At 41.6% G+C, this 22,381-nt stretch overlaps 1 protein-coding gene and 1 long non-coding RNA gene across 9 annotated transcripts; one reads left to right on the forward strand and one right to left on the reverse strand.

Annotated features, from left to right (window-relative positions):
• Positions 1-1,674: 1,674 nt before the first annotated feature.
• Positions 1,675-14,640, reverse strand: LOC138758848 (uncharacterized). Of its 3 annotated transcripts, none has more exons than XR_011354505.1 (3): positions 12,774-14,619; positions 7,928-11,442; positions 1,675-3,462 (listed from the first exon to the last, which is right to left on the reverse strand). It is a non-coding gene; the product is annotated as an uncharacterized lncRNA (long non-coding RNA). The 3 variants fall into 3 exon arrangements; XR_011354504.1 differs by having other exon boundaries at positions 7,928-8,154; positions 11,206-13,987; XR_011354503.1 differs by having other exon boundaries at positions 7,928-14,640.
• Positions 12,400-20,746, forward strand: nfil3 (nuclear factor, interleukin 3 regulated). 6 transcript variants are annotated; one of them, XM_069928295.1, is made up of 4 exons: positions 12,400-12,611; positions 12,750-13,505; positions 13,711-13,923; positions 18,725-20,746. In XM_069928295.1, the coding sequence occupies exon 4, from the start codon at positions 18,948-18,950 to the stop codon at positions 20,454-20,456; it is 1,509 nt and encodes a 502-aa protein (XP_069784396.1). In that variant the 5' UTR covers positions 12,400-12,611; positions 12,750-13,505; positions 13,711-13,923; positions 18,725-18,947; the 3' UTR covers positions 20,457-20,746. The 6 variants fall into 6 exon arrangements, with proteins under 6 accessions (XP_069784396.1, XP_069784382.1, XP_069784406.1 ...); XM_069928281.1 differs by lacking the exon at positions 13,711-13,923; XM_069928305.1 differs by lacking the exon at positions 13,711-13,923 and having other exon boundaries at positions 12,750-12,956.
• The last annotated feature ends 1,635 nt before the right edge of the window (positions 20,747-22,381 follow it).

Below are 22,381 nucleotides of genomic sequence, written 5' to 3' on the forward strand. Positions count from 1 at the left end.
CCATTAGTGCTGGGGTAGCAGGAGCAGCTGGTCCTTGGAAGGGGTCACCTGGGTGAGTGAGCTCGCTGGCTTCGAGTTCATCATTCTCGAGCTTGGCCTGTTCCAATGAATTAGCCAGTTCAACGTGGCTAGCCAGGTCCTTCTTACCCAACTCTAGAAGTCACTGCCTTATGTATTTCGAGCAGACCCCTGTGACTAGAGTATCCCGGATCTGTTCTTCTTCACGAATCCATCCCGTAGCTGCTTCATACCTGCACTTCTTGGCAAGCATCCACAGATCCAGCAGGTAGTCATCGATGGTCTCTCCTGGCCATTGGCAACATAGAGCAAGTCGATGCCTTGCTAGGACCTCGTTTTGTGACTTCACGTACCAAGCCTTCAATGCTTCAATGGCAGCATCATATGGTGTGCAGTCCCTGATGACTGCATACCCTTTCGTTCCTACCCTCGAAATGAGTGTGGACTTCCTTAGTTCATTGGTGTGGAAGACATCTCTGGTTGCATTCAGGTAGGCTTGGAAGCACTATAGCCAGTACGTAAACTCCTGAGCCGTGTCGGGGGCAAAGGGTCGATCAGCAGCACCCCTGGCTTGAGTAGTGCTTCCATCATTTAGGGAATACACTAATAAAACTGTAGCGCGACTAAAAGCTCTCATGACTGGAGGGAGAACAATTGCATAACTATGGGTAGGGTCTCTCAGAAGGGTTCTGGGTTTAGGCGAGAAACCAGGGTTATCCGTGAGCCGATGGGGGCGGAGCCAGCCGTCATCACATAACACTACCAGTGAATTCCAGTTCACTGCAGCCTCAAGTTGACTCGGCAAAGGCACAGATCCATGAGAAGGCTCCTTTGTTTCCTGTAATTCCACCTCCAGAAGATTAAAGCCAAACTTCAAGTTTATTCTCAGAGTCCATCCATGACATCACATACAACCCTGAGATTCCTTTTCTGCAGTCCAAGTAGAATTTCTAATTACTGGCAACTGTAAACTGCACTAAAAGTAAGATCTGTGCATATATAAATATATAATGAGCAAAATAAGAGTCCTTAAATGAGTCCATTGTTTAGGAGTCTGATAGTTGAGGGATTGCCCCCGTTTCTGAACCTCATTGTTGGGTTCCTGTGGCACCTATACCACTTTCCTGACAATAGTGTGTCTTGGCTGGTGTGAATCCTTTGAACTGAAGTACAGTTAGAAATTGAGATGTGCTGCCAAAGAATGTAAGAGCGGTTGCAAACTTTCACACTCTGGCCAGACATGGACTCACTCCTCTGGGCAACGTAAATTGCCAATAGCCTGGCAGCCGTGAACCTATTTAAAATTGAATGCAAAAGAATCAGCCACGCCACGCCCTTCCCGGGAGGACATGAATACTTTGTGTGAATTGCTTTCCCACCACTTGGATGGATTGATGAAAAATAAATCAGTCCTTACGTGGTGAATGAACAAACAAACAAAAAATAAATCAGGAGTCAGGGTGAGCACGTGCATCATGTGGGAATATAAACCTGTTCTCTCCCTCTGCAGTCAGTCTTGACCACATATACATCTAATGCTCCTTGAACTTTTCCAGGGAAGTTAGTTTACAGTGAAATTGGTTAAAATTCACTGGAAATTCTGGTTGTATTTGTGAGAAACAGAAGTACCTTCACAGAAATTGCTCGAGACAAAAATTGAGAATAAGGAACATTTATTGTAAACAGTGCAAAGTTGGATGCTTCCCCTTACCCTGGGAATACACACACATACTGGGGCTCACCCAACTTTTATACAGTTCATTTCAGTGTAGAGGTACCCTCCCCCCCCCAACATTCTTCTGCCTCCTGGATGAGTTTGGCATTAGGCAATCCTGTCTCCCTACGTGCTGTTTCTGTGAACTTGGAGGACCAGGGGGTATCCTGTCGGTGTCCCATCATGTCATTGTCCTTATTCACACCTTCCTGACTCTCAGGGCTTACTAATTCTGTCTAAGGCTAGAAGACCCTTATCTTATTCAGACTAACTCTACTTCCTACATTCTATTATCTATCCTTATCCTATTCATACTGGCTTTATTCATTACACATATATCCATACTAGTTTTCTTCATCTTTCATATTTTCATATTAGTTTTACTCATCTCTCACAATCCTCACTTTTCTTTCAGCTATGCTTCGTGAATTCTCAAATGTAATGTATTACTTGTAAACTTAGTCTTTTTCCCAGTGAGTCAGTAAACGAACTGCAGTCTCGGCATCAACAGACAGAATTTGGGAAACATACATCCTTTGGGTTATAGTGTTCTGACGAGGGGTCCGTTGAATTAAATACTGCACACAAGTCTTTAGGCAAGGGAGCACCATAGTGGCCAGAATAGCGAATCCAGCTGCTATAAGGGCTGTGAGTATCAGACTCCAGTTACCAATAAAAAGTCTAGTCCATCCCACACCGGACCAAGGTTGCCAAGTCTGAACCTGGGCATGGGAAGATTTTTGAACTCCTGAAGAAGTGTCTTTAACTGCCTGACCGTTGTGAGCATTGTCATTAACCAGTCTTTCACAAACGCTGCCTTCAGCAGCCAACGAGTAATCGAGAGCCAGGCAGTTTTGTTGAACTGTGGCTCATATCTGTCGTCTTTCTTCAGCCCATAGATTCAGGGCCATCACTGTCTGTTCGGTGATGATCTCCAAGGCTGGAGTCTGATTAAACGATTTAAATGCCAAGCAGCTGTGGTGTTCTGGAGTAGCTTACGTCGTTTACAACTGGAACTCCCCTTACAGTGGTGGTTCTTAACATTCCGAATGTCTGTGTGACCCAAAGGATGATTTACAGGAGACCAAGTTGGGGAGGGGTGTTTCTTGTCACTTAACCTGTGAGTTGCAGCTTGTCTGCGAACATTAGCATAAGTATCACTGAACCTGTGAGTTGCAGCCTGTCTGTGAACATTAGCATATGTATTCACTCTATCTCTGCTACATGTACAATCCTGATTAACATTCTGTCTGTCACTGTCCCACCATATTCTTTGTGCTATCCCTTTAAAACTCCTCTTTTTAATACCTGTAGAGGCCAAAATACAAATCAAATCTACTCCTCTAGAGCCGTTCTGTTCCCCTGGTCCATGTTGGGATCCTATATTAACCCATACCCCACTATGACTATACTTTATATCTGTGCCCTGTCTATATTCTAAAGGTAAATAATTGTCACCTCTGCTGCCCCTATTCCAGGAGGACTTAATACATTGTGAGCAATTTGGTGATTTCCCAAAAATTGGGAACCAACAAGTAAACAAAACAACAAATGGTAAAAACAACATTACAGCACTTTTTCCCGGCGAAGTGTAACTTTTAGATCAGAAGGATGAAGGACTGCACGCCTGGTGGAGGGTAGATTATCAATGTTGTTAGTCTGTGGTTCAGTAGCTCGTTTAATTCATTGGATGTGGCTCCATCCCTTTTCTTTCGTTCGTACGGCAGTGTCTGTAATCAAAAGTACACAATAGGGGCCATCACAGACAGGTTTTAGTTGGTGATCTTGCCATGCTTTTACATATACCCAATCACTAGGTTTAATAGAATGAATAGGATACTCCAGGGGTGGGCAGTAACAGCTGCATGTCTATTTTCTCCGTGAGCCCAGCCTGTTTGGCAGCTGCATCTGCCTGTCTGTTCCCCTGTGCTTCAGGACTGTCACCACTTTGATGGCTTCGTACGTGAACTACAGCTATTTCCTCAGGTAATGTAAGAGCATCTAGAGATTGGACAATTAAATTTTCATGGATCAACTTTTGTCCTTTTCCAGTTATCATTCCCCACTCTTTCCAGATCTTCCCAAAGGTGTGCACTACACCAAAAGCGTACTTTGAGTCTGTGTAGATCGTGCCCACCTTGTTCTCTAGACCCTGGAGAGCTCTACAGAGAGCATACAATTCACAAGATTGTGCTGACCAATGACCGGGAAGGCGACCGACTTCAATCACTACTCCTTCCTTCCCATCCACTACACTATACCCGCTATAGCGAGTACCATCAATGCAATGGGAAGATCCATCAATAAACCACCTTTCACCCTCCTGTAAAGTCTCATCGCTTAAATCCTCTCTAATTTTGGTCTGTAAATCTATTACCTCTAAACGTACATGCTCTAACTCATTTATGGTATTGTCAGAATTTGAAGAAACCAAGAAAGCTGCTGGATTGTGTTCTTTATTTGTAATCAGGGTCAAATCATCCCTATCCATTAGGATCGCTTCATAATTTTAAAATTCTAGAGTCTGTAAGCCACCTTCCAGCACGTTGTAAGAGAATATTGCGGACTGTGTGAAGGGTGTGAACTATCATCGGGGCACCAAACATAATCTTTCATCCTTCCTCAACTAAAATAGCAGTGGCTGCGATGGTTTGCACACATTCTGGCCAACCACGACAAACAGGGTCTAAAACTTTTGACAGAAAAGCAACTGGCTGTCTACAGCCTGCCCTCTCTTGTGTTAGTACTCCGGTGGCCACACCTCCTTTCGCATTGGTATATAGGTCAAATGGCTTATTTAGGTCGGGTAAAGCCAACACTGGGGCACTAATAAGGCGCTGTTTCACCAAGTTAAAATCTTTAATCTCTTCCTCTGTCCAGACAACAGCTTCACCCCCTAGAATTGTGAGTTTATCATAGAGAAATCTGACCAGGCTAAATAATTTTCAATCCAGATTCTACAGTATGCCACTAAACCAAGGAATTTCCTAAGTTCTTGGGCATTCTTGGGAGGTGGGATCTGTAGTATACCACGTGTCCTCTCTGGACTTATTTTCCTAGTCCCCTGACTCACCAGATGACCTAAGTATTTAACTTCTGATTGAACAAATTGTAATTTGGATTCGCTCACCCTGAGACCCTTATTCTCCAGAAAATTCAAAAGTTCAACAGTATACTGTTTAACTAATTCGTATGTTTTTCCTGTGATTAACAAATCATCAACATATTGTATCAACTGGCAATTCTCTCTCCGAGGGGCCTTATCTAGTATTTGTTCTAAGACCTGGCCGAATAAATTTGGTGATTCTGTAAAGCCCTGGGGAAGGACCATCCACCGGTATTGATTCTTGCGTCCAGTAAAAGGATTTTCCCATTCAAAGGCAAACATATCTCTGCTCTCTGTTGCTAATGGACAGGTCCAGAAAGCATCTTTGAGGTCAATCACACTAAACCATTTACTATGGGGATCGATTTTACCCATTATTGTATAGGGATTAGGTACAACCAGGTGACGGGTGAGAATAATTTTGTTCACTCCCCTCAAGTCCTGCACTAATCGATAGGTACCGTCTGGTTTTTGGACAGGTAAAATTGGGGTATTAAAAGGTGACATACAAGGTCAGAGTATACCATCTTTCACCAACTGGTCAATTACTGGTTGCAGCCCCTTTCGGTCAGCCATAGGAATTGGGTACTGTTTTCGTCTAATTATTTGCTCAGGATCTTTTAAAGTATCTTGCAGGGGAGGAATATCTAACACTCCTCTATTGCCTCTTTCTGCCCATACTCCAGGATTTATTAGTTCCCAATCTTCCTCACTTAATACATACAATTGAACCCCGATACCCGATTCCTGTGGTCTGGTGCTGATAGACAATTGGTCCTGTAAATCTCATCCTAACAAACAAACTCCAGCTTGGGGAACTAGTAAAATATCCTCTGTTATTATCTTTTCTCCCATTTGTATTATTACATCCCTTAATACAGGGACCATAAAATCTCTTCCTCCTACTCCCGAAATCATGACTGTCCCCTCTATCTTAACACCCTCGGGTGGTTGTAAAATACTAGACCGGGCTGCCCCAGAATCTACTAAAAAGGTAATCTTGTCACTGTGGGGTCCTATGTTTAAATTTACCAATGGTACTCCGTGCAGCCCCACGGTGTGTATTGACTGAGAACCGTGACCCCCCCTATTCATAATCTGCTTCCATCTGTCGGACTCTGGCTTTTCCCTACCCTTAATTTAGTCTACGTGTCGTCTGAGTCCAGCGTGTTCATTAAATGGAGTGATAGGAGAATCAGTTTATTACACAGCATAAGAATAAAGCTTAACAGAGCTCTGCTTCAGTCATTAGTTCATAGGTCACCTGCACGGTGAGCTATTCCCCAAGACTGACCTCGACTGTCCAGTCTCTACAGTTTATATAGCTCAACCTTATCATACAGAACAAAAGTTGGCTTCCTTTGCTAGATTTCATTATCATACAGAACAAAAGTTGGCTTTCTTTGCTAGATTCCTTGCATAAGATTTATCACAAGTAATTTCCTGCTCTGCAGTTATCTGGGGTGTAGAGCTCCCATCTGAATCCTCAATGTCAGAATATCCAGTTGTTTTGATCAGAAATCAATTCATACCCCAGATATTTCTAATTATTTCTTTGTTCTCATCTGGCCATATTCTTCTGTTCTACTCAACACCTCCTGTCTTGCTTCTTACTGATTCATTCTTTGTTTCTGACTCTCTGTCAGATTCTTTTTGTTTGTGCTCATCAACACCTCCTTTTGCCTTAACATTCCTATTAAATTGTTTCATACATATCTTTTGTAATTTTGGGAGCACACAATTCTAAACCTACTGTAATCAGCCAACTTTGCTACATACTGTGGCTGCCCCTTACTTACATTACTCTTTCCCTTCACCATGAGGTAAATATTAAATTGTTACATAGTACTGGATTCATGTATACAAACTGAATAGTACATAAGCATATATTCTACATATTTTCTATGATTAATTAACCCCTAAATTTCAACACATCAGTGCGTAAGATCGCGTCTCCCTGGCTCGCATTGGGCATTCTCTCTTAAAATGTCCCTCCTTTTACAATGGTAGCAAACTAATGCTCCTGTTTCCCAATTCCTACCGGGATTACCACGAGGTCCCGGGAACGGTCGTCGTTCTCAGAATTCCCCTCTACCCTTGCCCCTGTTCTGGTCTCTACTCTCCCACACCCGGCGCTCCTCCCAATGTCCAGGAGCTGGCACACAGCCCCTACTCTTTCCTTGCTGTCCCTCCACAACTTCCTTGTCTGCCTGCATCAAAATCTTAGCCTTTCCTTTCTGTTTATTGGGCATTCTCTCTTAAAATTACGCACCTCTGTACTAGTCAGGGGCACATTTACAAAACTGAGACCCCCCTCCCATGGGAACTTACCGTAAAGGTGTCATCCAGTTAATTTCTGGCTTATGCTCTCCTTTATAATGTCTAGATTCCTGCTCTCCGGGAAATGAATCAAAGGGTTCTGCCCTTCCCTCCTGGAGGGTCTCACACTGTTTTGAATCAAAGACTCCTCCCTCTCTTGTCAATTGAGGTGGTAATCTAGTACTTTGTGAACAGGTCATCATACCACCCCTACTTTCTTCTCCTTTCTTTAGCTGTGGGGGAGGAGGGGAAGGTGAAGAAGGGTAGAGCATAGGAGAGAGGGGAAAGATAGGAGCCGGCATAGGAGGAGCATAAGGTGGAGGAAGGGAATGTAACACATCCCATCCTTGTGTTTCAGGGACAAAAGGTTCCTCATCCTTCTTGTCCTTACATTCCTTTTCATTCAAAACCAGTCGATCAACCGATCCACTGAGCCAGCAGGCAAGGCTGCATATTCTCTGTTCTCAATATTATCTCTTTGATTTTGATAGAGCGAGATGTTCAATGCCTGACACATCCAGTCCTCATCGAATCCGAACTTTGGCCAATATACCGAATTCCCTTTTATCGGGTTTTTTTTAACCCATTCCATACAGCAATACCTGACCATGATCTGTTTGTCTTTCCCTCGGGTTTTCCCCGCACCCCAATCAGATAGTATTAATCCTAACGGACTTTGCTTAGTTATCTGATTGTCCCATCCTTCCTTAGGACTATTTCCCTTGCTACTCACACCTCCCATACTAACAGGTAAGTAAAATTCCTCTTACCGGGATCCAGTAGCTATTCCTAGCGCGCTTCCTTAACGTCCTCCCGTCATTTGTTCTCAGTGCCTCTTCTCGGATATCACTCGCTTCATCCACTGACCAGTCACCCGCCGTCCGTGAGTCCAGCTGAATCAGCTGGGGTGCACCTACCCTCATCGTCAGGCACTCTGTCAGTTGAGGGAGTGGGATCCCGGACCTTCACAGAATTTGAAGTACCTTCACAGAATTTGCTCGCGACAAAAATTGAGAAAAAGAACATTTATTATACAACAATGCAAAGTTGGGTGCTTTCCCCTTACCCTGGGAATACACACACATACTGGGGCTCACCCAACTTTTATACAGTTCATTTCAGTGTAGAGGTACCCTCCCTCCCCTAACATTCTTCTGCCTCCTGGATGAGTTTGGCATTAGGCATTCCTGTCTGCCTACGTGCTGTTTCTGTGAACTTGGAGGACCAGGGGGTATCCTGTCGGTGTCCCATCATGTCATTGTCCTTATTCACACCTTCCTGACTCTCAGGGCTTACTAACTTCTTATATGCAGAACTTGCTAATTCTGTCTAAGGCTAGAAGACCCTTCCTTATCTTATTCAGACTAACTTTACTTCCTACATTCTATTATCTATCCTTATCCTATTCATACTGGCTTTATTCATTACACATATATCCATACTAGTTTTCTTCATCTTTCATATTTTCATATTAGTTTTACTCATCTCTCACAAGTCCAACTGCTCTAAGGGCTGTGAGTATCCACCTCCAGTCACCAGTAAAAAGTTCAACCGCCTGACCATTGTGACCGTTGTCATCAATCGATCTTCCACAAACGCTGCCCTCAGCAGCTAACAAGTAATCGAGAGCCAGGCGGTTTTGATAAGCTGTAGCTCGTATCTGTCGTTGTTCTTCAGCCAATAAATCCAAGGCCATCGCTGTCTGTTTGGTGAGAATCTTCAAAACTGCCTGGAGTCTGGTTAAACGGTTTAAATGCCAAACAGCTGTGGTAGTCTGGAGCAGACTGAACTGTTTACAACTCGAATCGCCCTTATAGTGATTGCCTTTAGCCTTCCCTTTAGCCTTCTGAATGCATTCGTGACCCAAAGGATGATTTACAAGATGCCAAGTTGGGGGGGGGGGGGGGGGGGGGAGCATTTATTGTTACCTAACCTGTGAGTAGCAGCTTGTCTGCGAGCATTAGCATATATACCCCCTTCATCCCTATTCCAGGTATAGCCTGACTAATGTTCTGTCTAACATTTTCCCACCATCTTCTTTGTACCATATTTTTAGCACTCATCTGTTTAATATCTGTAGAGGCAGGACGCCAATCCTATCCACTCCCCTAGGGCAGGTCTGTTTCCCTGGTCCATGTTGGGATCCTAAATTAAACCATACTAAATAAAGTACCCCACTATGAATACACTCTATACCTGTGCCCTGTCTGCATTCTAAAGGTAAACCTGTCCATTCTTCAAAGTAATTATCATCTCTGCTGCCCCTATTCCAGGAGGACTTAATACATTGTGTACAATTGGGTGGTTTCCCAAAAATTGGGAACCAGCAGAAAAACAACACAGCAAATAATAAAAATAACATTACAGCACTTTTTCCCGGCATAGCGTAACTTTCAGACCAGAAGGACGCGAGACTGCACGCTAGGTGGAGGGTGTATTATCAATGTCTTTAGTTCATGGTTTAGGGTTAGGGTTAGGGTTACCAGGGTCTCCACGGGGTCCCGAGGATGGTCGTCGTCCCCGGAATTCTCCTCTACCTCTGCCTTTGCTCTGGTCTCTACTTCCCCACTCCTGGCGCTCCTCCCAACGTCCAGGAGCTGGGACACAGCTCCTAACATTTCCCTGCTGTCCCTCCACAACTTCCTTGACTGCCTGCATCCAAATCTTAGCCTTTCCTTTCTGTTTACCTTCAGACCTCCGGACGTATGCCCTTTGTGCGATCTGTAAAAGCTGTGTTATTCTCTATTCATACCAATTCTCTGTCTTTTGTAATTTCTTCCTGATATCTGGGGCTGAATTAGTAACAAAGCCCATCAATACCAACTGTTCACCTGCTGGGGATACTATATCCAACCCCCCATATTGCTGTATGGCTGCATGTAATCTATTCAGAAATGTGGAGGGGTTTTCCTCGGGACCTTGGGGAACCTCAAATGCCTTCTTAAAGTTCTATCCTTTTGGAACCGACTCCTTCATTCCTTTAATTAGATTAACCCTGTACTCATCCATTCGCGTGCGACCATCATTAGTTGTCTTATCCCAATTTGGGTTTGCCTGGGGAAATTTAGCTTCTACAGGTATCGCCTCTGGTCCCCCTTGGTGTTCCCTATCCCAGACTCTAATCCCTGACTGGCGAATCATTCCACGCTCATCCAAAGTAAACAGAGTCTTAAAGATAGACATTAATTCATCCCAAGTATATATATTAGGTCCCAAAAATTGATCTAATTGTTCTGCACATCCCTGAGGGTCTTCTATCAGAGGTCATATCCTTCTTAAAGTTGCGCACCTCCGTACTGGTCAGAGGCACATTTACGAATCCGAGACACCCCACGTCCCCTCCCAAGGGAACCTCTCATAAAGGTCTCATCCAGTTAATTTCTGGCTTATCCCCCCCTCTATGATGTTCTGAACGACCCTCATAATCAAAGTCTCCTCCCTCTCGTGTCAAGTGAGGCGGTAATCTTGTACTCTGTTAGCGGGTCATCACACCACCCCTACTTTCTTTTTTTTCTCTAACTGTGGAGGAGGAGGGGAAGGTAAAGAAGGGTAAAGTGTAGGTGAGAGGGGGGAGATAGGAGCCGGCACAGGGGGAGCATAAGGTGGAGGAAGGGAATGTAACACATCCCATCCTTGTATTTCAGGGGCAGAAGGTTCCTCATCCTTCTTGTTCTTACAATCCTTTTCGCTCAAAATCATTTGATTAAACGATCCACTGAGCCAACAGGCTGCATATTCTCTGCTCTCGGTATCACCTCCTTGATTTTGGTAGAGCCAGATGTTCAATGCCTGACACATCCAGTCCTCGTCGGATCCGAACTTTGGCCAATATACCGAACTCCCTTTTATCGGATTCTTAACCCATTCCTGATAGCAATACCTGACCATGGTCTGTTTATCTTTCCCACAGGTTTTCCCCGCACCCCAATCAGATAACATTAATCCTAACAGACTATGTTTAGGTATCTGATCCCCCCCGCCCTTCTCCAGGACTGTTTCCCTTGCTAATTACTCTTCCCATACTAGCAGGTAAATAAATTCCTCTTACCGGGATCCAGTAGCTATTCCTAGCGTGCTTCCTTAATGTACTCCCGTCTTTTGTTCTCAATGCCTCCTCTCGGATATCACTCGCTTCATCCACTGACCAGTCACCCTTCGTCCGGGAGTCCAGCTGAATCAGCCGGGGTGCACCTACCCCCGTCGTCGACCACTCTGTCAGTGGAGGGAGTGGGATCCCGGACGAGCCCCCATTTGTGAGAAACAGAAGTACCTTTCACAGATTTCGCTCGAGACAAAAATTGAGAACAAAGAACATTTATTGTACAACAATGCAAAGTTGGGTACTTCCCCTTACCCTGGGAATACACACACATACTGGGGCTCACCCAACTTTTATACAGTTCATTTCAGTGTAGAGGTACCCTCCCTCCCCTAACATTCTTCTGCCTCCTGGATTGGTTTGGCATTTGGTAATTCTGTCTGCCTACGAGCAAACCTGAAAGACCATGGGTATCCTGTCTGGGTCCCATCATGTCATTGTCCTTATTCATGAATCTGCCTTTGCCCTTATTCACACCTCTGAACCCCCAGAACCTGCTAATTCTTTCTATCACTATAAGACCCTTATTCGATTGTACTTGCGTAACCCTTCCTCACACTCTTATCCTATTCAGCACTTACTTAACTTCCTCTAGTCTAGTCTATTATTCTTTATTTTATTCATACTAACTTTACTTCCTATAATCCATTATCTCTCACATATTCCTTCAACGTCTCACTACTTATATCAGTTTTTTAATACACTGGTAAATCAGTGGCGGTTCTTTCAACATTCTGGGTGGGGGATTTCACTGGTTAATTTCAAAGTCTGCTTTTAATATTTCTAAACTAAAATTCCCCGAACAACTACAAATCCTGACTTGCTCCTTGCAGCCATCTCTCGGTGAATCGGACCACCTTAAAGGCGAGCTGGCAGCCGCTCCACTGGATGTGGCTTCAATAGCAGTTCACTGAGATCAACACCCCCCCCCCCGCCGCCGCCGCCGCCGCGTCTACGTCCGTCGCTCGATTTCTCTCCAGTTATGCAACAGCCTGTGATACTGTTTTTCAATTTAACCCGGCACAATCTCAGCACCCGCCCTCTTTGTGTCTTGGTTCCGGCCGTATTGGCCGTTCCCTCGGGTGTTCCCTTTCGCTGTGCGGTCGAGCACCCTGCCAATCAAGCGCTTCCTTTCCACCCCCCCCCCCCCAACTCTGGCTTGGTTGCTCGGCGGCTGACCTACTAACACACATCTCGGGCCCCCCATCAGCTGCAGACGCGCCGCTCGATGTGAACGGGGCAAGGCGAGGTTTCAATGGGAAGTGGAGAAAAGAGTAAACCGGGAGGACTTTCACTGATCTCAGCGAGCATTGCTTCGGAATTTTTACTGATCGCATCTGATGGTGCTTCCCGAGGTAAGGAAGAGTTTTGTGTCTTGCCTTTTAGGGGGTAACGTGTATTAAAACGAATTCAATCTCCGCCTAAAGGCGCAGAGCTCCAGGGAAGTGACGAACAGCTTCTATATATAAATTCTCTCATTAATATTTATCCAGAGAGGAGACGCTGACTCCACCAACCTATTATGTAACCACAGGAGCGCTGCTCGTCCTGGTAACGAGGGTCGAGATGTTCGACTTGAAAGCACAGAGAGGGGTCCCAATACACACAAAAGATCTTGTTCTAAAATCATCCGTCCAGCCCGGAGTTAGGATGCCCTTGCCAGAGATCTTACGTACATGGATGCATTTCCGAACAAACAGGTTGGCGCTGGGCGATGTGCGGAGCAACTAACCCTGATTTGATGAATTTCCCTTTCTTGTGTCGATATTCTCTGACACTATGACTCGATTATTAATAGATTGTTCGCCTGTCGAGCACATCCTGCGCCTTGTACTTGTAGGGCTTGTTCTTGGAAAGATTGCATAATATAGCCATTATAAAACGTTGGCAGTATCAAGAAGCTGAATGGACGCTTTTGTAACCCGGCTATTAGGAAATTAGGTGCGGTACTGTTTGGTCCTTCCTTTTTGTTACAAAAAGGAACCTTTTTTATTTAAAACGACTAGGCCGATCTGTATAACCTTTCCAGTGGAGGCGGCCAGGGCTGCCGTTTGATTATAAAAATCGGAATGTTTCCATAACCTTCGCATTGGTGAACCGATCGCTCATCTGGAACGTATATGGTGACGACTGGCTCCTCTGGCCCTTTTGAAGCGAGCCTGTAATACAATGTAGTTCCATCTAATCGGGAGTGCGGGAAACTGAAAGTCGAAAGAGACGGTGCAAACCGTGCAACTGTTACAAAGCAGGTATGTCTGAGAAAGGGGTTGTTGAGGGTGTCCAGGGATTGATGGCTCCAAGATAACAATTTAAACGGAACGAAGTCGCTTTCTCCGTTCTCTGCTCAGAAAGCACGGGCGAAATCTTGGTTTATTCTTGAAAAGAAAAGTTGGTAGTCATCTGCCGCAGCGTCTTCTTTTTTCTCTTCTCTCCTCGCCCCCCCCAACACCCCAGTACAAAGGAGTATGTTGTAGGCGTTGGTGTTGGGAACACGTGAAGGGCAGCGGCTGCATTCCTTTGTTCGGGGTGGATTGGAGTGAAGAGCAAGTCGAAGAGCTGAATGAGGATGAATCAGCCGCAGGATCAACTCGGATGCTGCTTTGGTCACGTATTCTGACTCTCTCACAGTCGCAATCCAATGAGAGGGAAAGAAACACACACACAGAGGTACATTATTATATTGTGAGGCAATCGCTTCTGGATTGACACATCGTTCCCGAACATCAGTTCAGCAATAGACACCTTTATCGTAATCGAGGCGTTGAAAGAACGAAAGAGAAAGCGGGGGGAGGGGCGGGGGGTGTTTAGCGTTGGGACACTGGCCATAAATAACATGAAAACCTCTCGTTTCGTGGTGCAACTCTTACTTTAGCAGAAGTTTCCCACTGCGATAAATGAATAATCTCCAGGGCTCGGTTCATTCAGTCGGGCTGCCCTGATTTCCAATGGCAGTGTTTGTCCATCCAAAACTAGAGAGTTGTTAAGGACTTTAGAGGGATCGCTGAACTGGAGAATTGGAAAGGTCGGATTATTTTGAGCAATGCACACTAGATGTTTATCAACTATTAATTTCACCAACAGTTGAATCTGTTCCCTTCAATCTTTCAAAACAATCACATGGAATGTTCCCCATGCAAATGGATCGTCCTCGTCAGGCTGTTTTGTTTGCACTTGTTCTGCGACTTGGTTACATTAGGTCCATTATAACGTTTGAAATGTGTGTCGCTTTTCTTGTTGACCTGACAGCAGGAGGCAATTGTGTGCGGCCGGCGAACGAGGTCATTGGTGTCATGGCTTTCTTTTCCTCGTTGGGTCGCCTGGTCATCAACGGCACTGGAGTGGAGGATGTCTTCGGCGGGTTTGTCCTCGAGGGGGCGCTCTGAGGATGCTAAGATTGAGAGGGTGAAATAGAAACTTTTTGCGGTGCTCCAACATGATCAGTGCGAAGAAATGGGGAAGAAAAGTTAAAAGTACAACCCGTCATCGAAACCCTGGGCACGCGGGGAGCTTGCATAAATGTCCCAATTCCAAATGTTCAGCTTGCGGGACACCAGTTTTAATCCACGTGAGGTTGAAGAGTTCTATTGTTTACTCCATCATTTGTCAGTGAACCAATCCTCACTAAATCCTGCTATTAGACTTCGATTACTTTCCCCCTGTTTTTATCTTGAGCCTAGAGCCTGGTTAACACAGAATTTCTCACTGCCCAACGACCTGAATGTCCATTTGAGTACAAGAGTGAAGATGCTTTAACAACGGTAGAGAGCCTTGTGCAACCAAGGTTCCTTGTGGTATTACATGGAATGTTGAGTAACGATATTGTATTATTTTACATTGGAGGGAGTACAATGAAGATTCAGGATGGCATTAATATCGACTTCTCTAGTTTTCGTTAAAAAAATTTCCTCCACCCCCATTTTGTTACATGAAGTGAAAAGAAAGCAAGGCTATTGTGTAAAGGTGCTGTGGCCCCATGGATTGTTGGGCCCCCACTGAGAATGGCTGCATTTAGAGTTTAGAAGAATGACCTTGCTGAAATGTGAAATATATTCAGAGAGCTCAGTGGGATAGTTTTACTGTGAAAGCAAGAATGTTTCATTGCAGAGGAATCTGGAATTGGGGATGACTGTCTCAAATAAGATATAAGCCATTTAAGACTGAAATAAGACTTTTTTTTTCCCCACTCAAAGGGTGGTGGACAATAGGAATTTTCTATCCCAGAGGGGTGTGAAGGCTCACTGATTCAGACTGATGGAAATCTGTACACTGGAGGAATTAAGGGATGTTGGATAGGGCTAAAAGGGTGTTGATGGATATAAAAGATCAACCATAATTTTTTTGAATGGTGGAGGAAGTTCAAGGAGCTTCTTTGTGGGGTGTTACTGCTCCTTTCTCTTGTGCTGTTACCATCATCATGTGGAATTTAAACCAGTTATAGCACTTCTACTAATGTCCTGACTAAGATTTGTTAACAATGCAGACCTCTGATATTTCTCACCAGTATTGTGGCATACAGTCAGATCGCAAATCATTAATCCAGTAAGTTATTAGAATGTTGTGTGTAATTTAGTGGATTGTGTTAAATGTAAGTGGATATTCAATATACTTGTGTATCTTTAGCAAAAAAAGCTAATAAAACCCAATATTTACAGCTATTGGGTATTAACCAGTCATTGGAAAAATTGGAGCAATATAATATACTATATAAGAGCAATATAATATACTATATAAGTGGTGTCAGTCATTCTATGAAAATAAAAGTGATTGTGGGGCTGTGACCATTTGATATCCAAAATAAAATGAAAGATTATGGAGCTATCCATTATTTTTTTTACTTTTTAAATTTTTTTTTAAATTCAGCATATATAATGTCAAAATATAAGAACATTATAACATAGTTACATAATAGAATATTAGAAGTATATGTTGAGAATCTATTTATAAAAACTAAAATAACTACAAAAAAATCCTAGTAACTCACCCTCCCCCAAGCTAATCTGATCCCCAAATTAATATGTAAGATAATTCACTATATAGCGATTACAAATAATTAAATAGGATTGTATCAGTTGACACTCCATTATTGATATTCTTGGAGATAATGTACTTTTACATACATCTGAATAGTAGGTTAAATTATTAGAACAGGAATTAATGCTTAGTCAGTATCCAATCATCAATCCAATAATGATAGATTTTGAAAATGGAATAAAATTTGAAACTATTGGAAGTCCTTGGGTCCTATTAAATTAATCTTTAAAAAGATTCTGAAAAGTTGCAAAGAGTGTAATGAAATATGATGGCCATTAAAAAAAAAATTTAACTTGTTTTTTCGGGAACTAACCTTCTTCACAATGTTCTGCTAGAAAGAAGATTAATATCCAACATTTATAAATTGGTGGAACCACATATTGTATTCTGTCTTGTCAGTCTCCAACCAGACAGCATCAATATCAACTTCCAATTTTTGTTAAACTCCCCCTTCCCGTCTATTTTTCTCCTCATCCCTCTGTCTCCATTGCTACCTTTCTTAGCCCTCTGCCTTCTACCCCATCACTTCTCAGCTTCTTTCCCTTCTACTCTCCTACCTATATTCACTCATTACTTCTTACTTGTGTTCTTCCCACTTCTCCACCTTTTTTTATTCAGGCTTCTGTCTGATTTTCAGTTCTCCTGAAGAAGGGCTCAGGTCCGATGTGTCGACTGCCTTTTATTTTCTGTGGATGCTGCGTGACCTGCTGAGTTTCTCAAGCACTTTTATATGTTGCACTAGATCCTAGCATGTACATATTTTCATGTTTACAGTATATAGAAAAGTTTAGTCCTGTGTTGGATGTTTCAGTAGTGGAATTGGTTACAGTTCATATAATTGGTTAGATATTGTAAAATGTTTCAATTTTGGAAAACTGACAGAAATTGGAAAAGACGCATACAGATAAATAAGAATACCATATTTATATGAGGTTTAATGGGAGATGGAGGTAGGTGATTTTATGTTGTTTCACACCTGTTCTCAACTCAGATTCATGAGGATTGTATTAGTGACAGTAGCACACTCACAGAATGAATAAATGATTCAGAGAACATTCAATCTTTAATTTTTTTTAACTTGGGAAAAGAAAGAAAACTTTTTAAGTTAAGCTTCACAGAAGTTGATTTTCAGGGTACAATCATAATTAATAAAGGCAATGTATCTCATAGGTTAATTATTGTTTCATTCATCAGTGATGCAGGTATTATTGTTTTACATTCATAGAGAAAGATTAGTTAGAATATATTTTAAAACAAAAGCAGTGAACTTCCTACTTTTGGGTCAGTGAAGCTGTACAATACTTCCTCTATTACACTGTCATCAATTATAAACATATTCTGTTAATAAGTAAATGGTTCAGTAGTAAAATATCAGAAGTTTTCACCTGATACTGAACTTGGTCAGGTTTTTTTTGCTGCATGAAGACTGGTTATTCTAAGAATTTCTAGTAATCATTTCCACTAGTAATTACTCATGGGATTTAACAGTGGTAAATTACACACTGAGTAATTTTCCAAGTTGTGACTGACAAAAATAATATTTACTGAGAATGTGATTATTTTCAGCATATAAATCTTTCTTGAAACCAACGAATAAAATATACAAATTAGTCTTATCAGCCAAACTGACTGCAATACATGATGTAATACGACAACAGGTTTTATCTCCTTTTTATGCAATCACCAATCTCTTTTAATGTCCTTGTATTCTTATCTCATCTGTCTTTTGACCCTGCCTGTTTTTGCTATGTACTTCCGATCTCTGGGTATAGCAAATGGATTTTCCCCAAATCCTTGATGTCTTTAGAATTGATGGATAATTACCCCTAAAAAGAAGCACCAACAATAATGTTTGGTTTGATAGCTGACTAAAATAGAGAGTGCCACATAGCACAAAAAATTGGCTGAATAATGTACATTGGTTTGAGAAAATTTATTTTAGCGCTGTATTTAAGAAATTTACAAGCACCCGCAGATTTAAAAACAAACTATTGTTACCTGAACACAACCACTCGTAATGAATCATGCATTCCCTAAACACCCATTTTGATTGTTCAGTCTGCTGTTTAGAAAATATGCACATGTGATATGAACTTAAACGTATTGGGACATTTTGGTTCACATTTCTCTTGATAACGTGAACAATGGCAAAGCAATAGCACTTTTTGCTGAACATTGAAGAAAGCTGCTTACAAAGATCCAACAATCTCTGTGGCATGAATCCCACCATTTATGATGCTGACAATTCTTAGGGGCCATTGATATCAAACAACTGTAATTCATCCAGTTCATGAAGGCTTCATTCCATTGAAGTCTGGAGGCAGACTAATATAATTTTGAGAGTTTAAGGCTGCCAAAAGAGAAGGAAATTCTAAACAATGGTTTAACATTGCATTTGTTTCAGAATTACTAATTTGTTTAATTTTCTTTCTTCCAGGTTATCAATAAAATCACAGTGCAATTGACAGACTCATACCAAGTCCAAAAATAATGTTTGTTTGAAATCTAATTGGTGATGAAGATCTGGGTAAGATTAAGGTGGCAGACTTCTTTGTATTACAAATAGTGAATGCTTAGAAATAGAAGCCTACGAATGGAAGCAAAATAGAAGATCGTTAAAGAACCTTTCTCTTCCGTATTGCAAGGACAAAGTTGACAAAATGGAAGCACAAAGACCAGCACTCCAGAAAAATACAGCATTGGTTGGATCTTGCATTTCTGGAGAACAAATGGTGGTGTTGACTCCTGCATTAGAGAACATAACAGAGACTTTTTCTGCAGATGATAGTTTGCTGAGTGATGATTTGAGCATCGGGTCTCTCAAACAAAAATCATCAGCCTGTCGCAGAAAGCGAGAATTCATACCTGATGAGAAGAAAGATGCCCTATACTGGGAAAAGAGAAGAAAAAATAATGAAGCAGCCAAAAGGTCGCGTGAGAAGCGACGTTTGAACGACATGGTTTTGGAGAACAAATTGATGGCATTAGGTGAGGAAAATGTGAGACTGAAGTCAGAACTTTTAGCTTTGAAATTAAAGTTTGGATTAATCACAGCAGCATTTTATGCCCAGGAAGTTCAGAATCTTGGAAATTCAGGGCCAGGTTTTCAAGACTGTAAACCCTCCAACATAAATTTAGCTTCTTTCCCACCTGACCATGAACGCAATTTTCTTGCAAATGGATGTATTTCTGTCATTAAACACTCACCACCAAGTTCATTGTCGGATGCTTCTGAAGCATCTTTAAATGCCAGGGAAAGTCCTCTTCTCCCAGTTGCATGCAAAAGCCCAACAAATACTTTCAAGGTTATAAAACAAGAGCCCTTGGAATTCAAACTAGATTCAAGGACCTGCTTAAGAGAACCCAGTGAAGATAATGGTTCATATGTTGCATCTGTGTACAGGAACTATATTGGGAGCACCTTCAATGGAAATTATTCCCATTTGCCACCTTCTTTACAGATTACTAGATCATCAAGTAATTCTCCAGGAACATCAGAAGTTGATGAAGGCATCCAAGGTAAAAATACCTCTGAAGAGGATGGAGAAGATGAACAGCGAGTACCAAAAGGCCCAATTCCCTCTCCTGTAGAACCAAAAATTGCGAGTAATGCCACAGTTAAAGTCCCTGAATCAAATTCTTCTGCACTGCCTCACAAGCTTCGCATCAAGACTAGAGCAATACAGATTAAAGTCGAGAATGTGGAAGCATATTATGAGTCGGCCGAAAAACAACTATCTGCTAGCAATATTTCCAGTGAAGGATCTTATTCATTAGATAGGGCAACAATGTTCAAATGCAATTCATCAAATTCAGTTACCTCTTCTCTTGCTCCTTTGTCCATTCAAGTAGCAAACATCAATGATTGGTCTCAGAAACGAGAACTTTGGCGTCAAAAAGAAATTGAAGAGAAATTGGAAGGGACATATAAGAATGTTCAGCCATGTAGCCCAATTGCACAAACAAACAAGTTGGCTAATGTGGGGAAGGACACTGCTTGCAATGGCATTCATCAAAGGGTACATTTAGAATCTCAGAACTTGTACTTAAAACAAGGAATTGCAGATTTGAGTGCAGAAGTGGCATCATTGAAAAAACTCATAGAAAAGCAGCAGGTTACTGCTTCAGATTCTAGCAGAAACACTACTGAGAAAACATGTGCCAACTAAGATTCCCAATTGAAGTCGAGTAGTACATTTTATAAAATGCTAAATTTTCACTGGAACTGTTGTCATTTCACTGTAGTTAACTTGTAATTTCTTGTAAATGCTTATGTTCTGAATTATACATTATGAAATTTGTCTTTTGTGGATTTTGTGATAAATATATGATAAAAGCATTCACTTCTGTATATTCAAATACCTGATACAATGCTGTAGATGAATTGTTTACTTTTTTTGTTTTATCAAACATCACAAAGCAAAATATCAGGTACGACAATTAAACAGTTGATGAATAATGAGACTTGCCTGATTTTTGTTGAATAAGGAAAACTGTCAAAAACATATGTTTATAGATTGTATTTCAGTTTGAAAATAGGAAGATTGTGTTACATCCAACCCTTGGTTGTTCACCAAGTTTAAAATAATTCCCTGGATAAAGAATATTTTAGTCAGTATATATATGAAATTAAAATTGAAGATTGTTGAATTAAACTCACAGTACCTAACACTTTATTCATAAAGTGCTATTCACTTGAAAGCACAAATTTCAGAAGGTTTTATATTGAATTTAAAAGCATTTTTGTCTTTTAAAAATGTTAAACTTGCTTTCTCTTTAATTCAATATTTGGGAATAGAGTTTTTGACACCTAGTATCAGCATTGAGCATTCTCAGGCTAGTTTTAAATATAGAATACTGTTCGGATGACAAATAAAGCTCCATTTATTTTCAAGATGTGGGCATTGCAGTTGGTTCAAATTTCAGATTTATTGTCAGAGTGCATACATGACATCACATACAACCCTGAGATTCCTTTTTCCTGCGGGTGTTGGTATGGATTGTCTGTTCCTGTTGCCTCTGAACCGAGTGGCCATTTCAAAAGGTAACCACAATACAGCGGGGCAACAGTCACATTAGATTTTGGGATTCCTGTGGTCGCCAACACTGTTACTACCTTTATCCCTTGAATTTAAAATTCTTAAGTTAGCCAATGTGGGATTCAAACTTGTGCATGCCCTACCTGAGTAATGAACACTTGACCTATGGACACTTGTCAAACAAGCTCCCACGATTATTATTACATTAAATCAGGAACCAGTCTTGGGAGAAAAATGTCATCTTTAAAAATTCACAAGTAATCACTTTTATTGATACTTATGTAGTGAAGCTTTATTAAAAAATGTGGGATATCCTGATTCTTTACCACTGTAACTGAGCAAAGCAAGACCATAAAGAAATGTTCAAGTTAACTGGCCCTTTTCAATAGCAGTTTTACAATATTGTGCAGTATTGTTACCACATTGAGTTAATCTGTTTAATTTCGGATTTGTGGGTAAAATCGACCAACAGGTGGTTTGTATTCCACTTGCGTAATCTTGATTTCAGACTACTAGTCTAGTGTGTTAGCCACTATGTGCACTGATGTATAATAATTGGATTTGCTTTTGCATACGCTTTTTATTCCGGTGTTTTATCTAATTTTGTTGGACTATCAGTGGAGTTACTTGCGCACCAATTTCACCAGGAATCTGTGGTTCCACATTGCTTAAATTATGGAAGGAAAAATATTTTTCCATTAATGCCTGGATTCAAAGCTAATGAGATGAAGGTGTAATAAAAGCATATTTCATATTTGTGAGTAAATTTGCTAAAGTGGGTGTCTGATCTATAGGTGATGAGATATGTAGCCAACAGATAAGGACATATCTATATTGTTACTCTTTTAACAAATGGAAATTGGCTTTTTGATTACACCCCATTTATTTTGCTGAAGAAAATTTAGGTTAGTCAATTGTGCAGTGAATTTTAAAGAAATAATATTAAGGTGGTACCAAAGCACAGTACAGTAAAATCCCTCATATCCAGCACTTGTGGGATCAGTTAGATGCCAGATAAGTGTATTTTCCAGTTGTTTGAGACTTACTCTTACAAT

Source organism: Narcine bancroftii, chromosome 1 (genome assembly GCF_036971445.1).
Source record: "Narcine bancroftii isolate sNarBan1 chromosome 1, sNarBan1.hap1, whole genome shotgun sequence".
In the NCBI taxonomy this organism is placed as follows: Eukaryota; Metazoa; Chordata; class Chondrichthyes; order Torpediniformes; family Narcinidae; genus Narcine; species Narcine bancroftii.

Bases quoted from the DNA above. Each gene is read 5' to 3' on its own strand.
- nfil3 (XM_069928295.1), top strand. From the start codon at position 18,948: ATGGAAGCACAAAGACCAGCACTCCAGAAAAATACAGCATTGGTTGGA.